At 56.8% G+C, this 6000-nt stretch overlaps 1 protein-coding gene across 1 annotated transcript in view; it reads left to right on the top strand.

The window, feature by feature from the left end:
• The window catches only part of INTS3 (integrator complex subunit 3), a 44109-nt gene that overhangs the window by 10641 nt on the left and 27468 nt on the right, over positions 1 to 6000 (top strand). The window contains exons 6-8 of the mRNA XM_009272594.1: positions 69 to 153; positions 1930 to 1996; positions 5591 to 5735. Coding sequence (XP_009270869.1) covers positions 69 to 153; positions 1930 to 1996; positions 5591 to 5735 — 297 coding nt within the window. The remainder of the gene's footprint in view (positions 1 to 68; positions 154 to 1929; positions 1997 to 5590; positions 5736 to 6000) is intronic.

Here is a 6000-nt window from a genome sequence, read left to right as displayed (position 1 = left end):
GGGTTGGGGAGGGGGGACGGGGGGGGGGGTCTGTGGCAAAAGCCACGCTGATCTTTCCCTCTGCCCAGCTGGTGTGGTTGCTGCGGGAGCTGGTGAAGAGCGGGGTGCTCGGTGCGGATGGTGTCTGCATGACCTTCATGAAGCAGATCGCGGGTGAGTTGTGCCACAGGAACGAGGTGACCGCTGCCTGCATCCCCCCCCTGCTCGTGCCAGCAGGCTGGGCGCGCTGTCGGTGGCGTACCAGGGCCGACTCGTGGCGTGCTGAACTTGGCGTCGGAGCCAGAGCCTGTGCTGCCGTGCAGCCAGGTCCGGACAGGCTTCCCGAGTGTCTCTGTACCCAGCTGACAGGCAGGAGCAGGGCTCACTGGCAGGCACCAAGCCTGCCCCAACCTGTCTGGTGAGGAAATCTCTCCAGGGAGAATGGAGCAGAGGATAAGCCTTCAAGAGTCTGTTGATTCCAACAGCCTCTATGAGGGGTGAATCACAGAGAGAGCCAGGAGGCTTCTGGCGAGTGCTGGAACAGCCAGGAAGTGTATTGGTTCCTGTCGCTGCCAGCTTTCGCCCCACAGCACTGCGCAAGAGCACCAGGATCATCCTCAGTCCCTGCTCTGACCTCTGGGATGGCCAGAGCCGTGCATGTGGCTCCTCTGTAACTCATCGGAGACGCAGGAGGCTGCTTCACCCCACCTAAAGTCAGTAGCTCCAGGATCATCCTCAGTCCCTGCTCTGACCTCTGGGATGGCCAGAGCCGCGCATGTGGCTCCTCTGTAACTCATCGGAGACGCAGGAGGCTGCTTCACCCCACCTAAAGTCAGTAGCTCCTCCAGGGAGCTGGCACTGGCTGTATGGTAGCCTGTAGCGTGTTTTACCCCCAGCCCTCGGTGTAAGCACCCCACAGCCGTGCACACATACACACGCCTTTCCGGATTCACAGGAACGGTGCCTCTTCCGTGTTCTCTACTTGGCGCTGGTGCCGGCTGCTGACGTCCACGAAGGAGGAATTAATGTCCCACCGTAAAACCTGACATTGTGTTTTTATTGTATGTGCCTGTGACACGGGACTGGGCAGCCTGGATTGGAAATTGCCGTGTCTGCTCTTCAGGGGAGGAAGAATGGAGAGGGAGGGGACAGAGTCCTGAGTACGAGCCAAGCTGCCCTGGCCCTGTTGTCACAGTGTAAACACAGAACGTCTTAAAAACCACTGGTGAAGGCATCCCTTGTTTCCCCTCGGTTGCACCTCCCCGTTCAGGGCCCCTTCTGTTCTGGAAGGACGCCGCTGTCTCGCTTCTCAGTGCTTTTTACGATGCCTTAATTGTTATGATCCCATTGTTTCGGCTTGCCTGCTTTAGGTGTTTTCTGTGCCCCTGCGAGCGGGAGTCCCGCTCTGCTCCCAGCGACTTCAGCCAAAAGCTCCAGCTTCGTGCTGACGACAGCCCGCGCTGAGGGCATGAGACACCCCTTTATTTTTTAAGAGACACACCTGGCCTGTATTTGAGAGTTTGGGCATTCTTTGCAGACGCTGTTTCTCCTTTGTAGGGTCAGCAGCTGCAAATGTTTTCTCTTTTCCAGCTACTGAATCTCATCCCTTTCTGGCTTCTCCTTTGCTTTCCAGAAGGATAATTACTGACCCCGTATTATCACGGTTCTTTTGGAAGAATACTGTTGCAGCAAAGACCCCCTTGATCCCCTAACAGAAAGGCACTTGTACCTAGAAATGTGCTATATCTAGGAGCAGCCAAGCACGTGTGGCAGGCAGAGCCGGACCAGGCAGGAGTGCGTACTCCAGCCAGGGAGCAAACTCCTTAATTAGCTTGGCCTTACTGGGGATGCGGGGATCGAAGCAGTCGGTGGTTCAGTCGAGTCTGGCAACAGAACCGCACCCGTACGTCTGACTGGCTTTTCTCTTCCCTGTTGCTCTTTCGCTTTCAGGTGGGGATGTGACGGCGAAGAACATCTGGCTGGCCGAGAACGTCTTGGAGATACTGACCGAGCAAAGGTACGGCTGGTCGGGAGGCGCCGGCGAAGGCTGGTGCGGTCTGAAGAGAGCAGCGGCCGGGCACGAAGCGAGGGAGAGCGCTCCTCGTCTGCCTGCTAAGAGGGTGGTTGTCCTGCTCGTTGCAAGAGAGGCAGATTTCGGGGCGGTGTGTTTGCAGTGACAGCCTGCGTGGGAGCGCGTTGATGGGGTTTCCTGCGCGAAAGACCTCTGCGTTCCCTTACTGTGTCGCCAAGCGTATTTTCAAGCCGTGGCATCAATTTCTAGCTCTCGGAGCCCTCTTGCCGCAGGTTGTGTGCGGGAGGGTGTCCTGAAGTCCCTCCGTTAGCAAACCTCCTCCGCGGGGTTTGGAGAGGGGCTGCGCATCACGTCAGATAAGATGGTCTGCCCAGGCTGATACATGTCCCCCAGCCGTCTGCGAGGAGACACGGCTGTTCCCTAACGTGTGGCACCCGGTAGGTGGTCAGCCCACCCTCTGGGCAGTGGGGTGGCATCACCTCCTGTGGCTGAGGAGCACGCGTGGCTCGGGAGCAGCATCCCAGGAATATTTTCTTCCTGAGTTTCCCGAGCTGCGGGGGAGGTGTTCCTTTCGGAGGAGTAGGACAGAGTTAATTGCCCAAAAAGCTTCCTGTGTTTAAACAGCTCCTGCTTCATCAGGGCTGCAACTTTAATTTGTTGTGGACAGGCCATCTGGGAAGTATTGTCCTATGGGCTCAGCATTGTCCTTTGTTGGCAAAGCAGCCGCTAATTGATGATAAGCAGAATTCCTAACTGCAGCCTTTGGCTGGGCAGAGTCATTATTTTTAAATAGCCTATAGCTTTTCGCTGAGCGCTGTCTATAATAGCAGCGATCCTCCTAAAATCGCTTATTACTGCGGTTAACAATCAAGTTGTTTAAGCATTTATTTGGCCGCAGCTAACAGTCCTAGTGACTTTTATTCCGGGAATAGCTGTGCGGGTGTGCGCTGCTGCGAGTGCCATCTAGTGCCCCACCGCGCACGGGAAGGAGAGACCCTCTGAGATCTTCTGGGCTTGGCTGACCTTCGGTTCTTCGCAGTATTGCCTCAGCTGCCTTTGCGCTAAGCTCAACCCTTCTGTTCCCAACCGTATTTAAGCCCCTACCAGCTCTTGATGTGGTCTTCCCGTGTGCTGGTGCTACTTGCCGCTGCCGCCCCGCACCTTGGAGCATCTCGGAAGCACTCCTCGTCTCGCCAAAGCACGTTGCAGCTCTTGTCTTGCAAACAAATAACTGCAAACAGCTGGACTGTGGGAGAAATAGCAGCTTCTCAGTGGTGATCCAAAGCCACATCTGGCCGTGGGTCTGCAGGAGAAAGCCCCGTGCACTAAATAACAGCTGAGCTTTGTCACTTGAGGAGAGGAGTTTCGGAGGAGCAAATGTGAGAGGAAAAGGCTCGGCCCCTGTTGAAGGTATTGCTGGAGTGTCAATGATACGTCCTGTAGCAGCACAGAAACTGAGCGCGAGGAGAGCTGAGGATTGGAAGTGAGCCCAAGGGAGAACCTGCAGCTCTTTGCTGGGATTTACGTGCTTTGATTAGGGGAAAGCCAGAGCTTTAATTAAAGCCACGCATGTGAAGATCTGATGCCACGTTCAGAGTGTTGAGTGCTGGGTTTAATTAAAAACAGTTACAGCAAAGCTGCTTCTCAAGCACTGCCCACCTCGGAGAGGAGGCAAATCCTCTGCCTCTCGAAAGCGGGGTGTTAATTTAGCTTCTTGCTGCTAATGGCGGCACGAGTGCGATGCTTCCTCCGGGTGTTTTCATTTTCTCTGCCTGTCGGATCGATGAATCCCGTGGCTGCGGGTGGCTTTTGCCCCCCCTTTGACAGCATTTTTATTTTCTGCGCAGCCCTCGCTGGGAAAAGGGGGAAATGCTGACCTGCCGGCCCCCCGGGATCCCGGCCTTAATTACTCCCACATCCTCCCTAACGTAACCTCCGCTCAGCGCCGTGTGCCGCCGGGCCAGCCCGCCCAGCCGACTAATTAACCTACTCCTAGCATCCAGCTAGATGCCGGGAGAAGAGCCTGGGAAAACAAACACTCCTCACGTCTTCCCAGGTTCCCTCCCGGTGATTTAGGGCAGCTGACTCATTTGCCGCTGGGCTGGTGTCTCTTCAGGTGGCCGTGGCGTTACAGCTGCTGCACGCAGCGGTGGCACTTCCACGGGGCTTCTGATTTACAGCTCGCTGAGCCAGGGGATACTGTGAGTGATCAATCACGCTGGAGGCACCGAGCCGGCCTGGCCTGTTCTTGGCATCCAGCGCAAATAACCAAGCTGACGAGGTCCTTTTTATGGACCGAGAATATTTATTGTTGCGCTTAGATAAGGGAGGTTGAGAACGCGGCACACCCAGCAGACAGGGCGCTGCCGCACGGAGCGGGCAGGGCAGCCCAGGCAGGAGACAGCGGCGGAGCAGCCGATGGAAACGCTTTGCCGGTGGGCTCCGCCGCTCTGAGGGAGCAGAGCTGAAGCACCTTGCCCCGCGCTCAGGATGCGAAGCCAGCTGGCTGAGAAATAAACCTGCTTCCAGAAAGCCAGTCCTGGGCGTAGAGCCCCTTGCGCTGACCAGAGCACTGCTTGCCCCTGTCCTTCCCCAAGGTAGGAGAGATTCCTGCCGTGCCCACGACGGGGCTGCGATGTCTCTCCCGCTGCAGACCCTCTCGACACAGCTAGATCTGCCCTCTCACAAATCTCCCTGGTATTTGACCTTAAGCACGTCTGGTTTTCCCCAGTTCTTGCCATTCGGTGCTTTCAGCTTCCCCGGTAGTCATGACTGCTCTTTTCCTTCTGCCCCACGCACCGTTGCCTGGTCAAGCCGGGGCAGGGGCAGCTCTTCTTCTACCCCCAGTGCTGCAGGAGCTGCTTCCCAGCCCAGCGCAGGGCTTGAGAGCTGCCGCATCTCATTAAACAGGTGCCCTGTGTGACCTGCTGCTCAGAATGCCACCGATTTTGCTGGATTAATCTACTTGGCACGGGCAGACTGGTGGCAGGGGAGCGTGAAAACGCCTCTCGCGCGGCTGCGCGTGAGCCTGATCGTGTGGGAAGGTGCTTCGTAGCTTGTCCTGGTGCGTTGTCTCTTGCTCGGTGCTGTTCTGGCTATGGAGACCAGTAAAGAGGCTCCTGTGGCGGTCAGTGCTAGCATCAAGGTCAAGTCTGTTCACGGGGCAGCTGCTCCCTCCACTCGCTCCTGAGCACTTTATTGCTTGCAGTTGCAAATACCTTAGATTGTTGCTGCAGCGAACATCTCTGTGGCCCTGGAAATCCACCCAGCGCTTCGCGTGAGCGCGTCTCCCACCCTGCCAGAGAGCTTGGGGTGCGAGCACCCAGACGGTAGACTGTGATGGGGCTGTCCTGGGGGAGGAAGAGTTGGACCAAAGCGTAGCAAGCACCCGGTACGGAGCAGGGAATGGTCCGTGGATGGAACATTCTCCAGGCTGGAGTCCTTGCCCTTGCTGTTTCCTTTGTGCCTCAGTTTCCTCTGTCCTGGGTCTCCACCTTTATATCACTTCTGGCTGTGGTTCCCTCAGGGAGGTGGCTGAAGGTGTTTCTTTTTTTTGTTTCTTTTTTCCTTCCTTTCCAGAGAGTGGGTACTGAAAAGCAGCCTCTTGATAGCCATGGCGGTGTACACGTACCTGCGGCTCATCGTGGACCATCACGGCACGTCTCAGCTCCAGGTTCTTCGTCAAAAGGAGGTGGATTTCTGCATCTCCCTCCTCCGTGAACGGGTGAGCAAATCAGGGGACTCAAGGGACGGCTGGGAAAAGAGACCTGCCTCTCTGGGGAGTCTGTGTCTGCGTGCGGTGGCGTTGCCCGCGTTCCTCGTGCGACTGGAAGCGTGAGACACGCTGGTTCCTCAGAGTCACCCCCCCAAGCTTGCACCGTGCAGGCGGTGGTGTGTGGTTCATTCTCGGTGCAGGCTGTGAATGGCTTTTGAACCCATTTACACCAGCTGTCCCGTCAGACTCCAGGCTGCAGGGAGGGGGAGAGCAG

Source organism: Aptenodytes forsteri, unplaced genomic scaffold, assembly GCF_000699145.1.
Source record: "Aptenodytes forsteri isolate BGI_AS27 unplaced genomic scaffold, ASM69914v1 Scaffold110, whole genome shotgun sequence".
Taxonomy (NCBI): Eukaryota; Metazoa; Chordata; class Aves; order Sphenisciformes; family Spheniscidae; genus Aptenodytes; species Aptenodytes forsteri.
The sequence above is the reverse complement of the archived record's forward strand: the minus strand, read 5'-3'. Positions and strand labels throughout refer to the sequence as shown.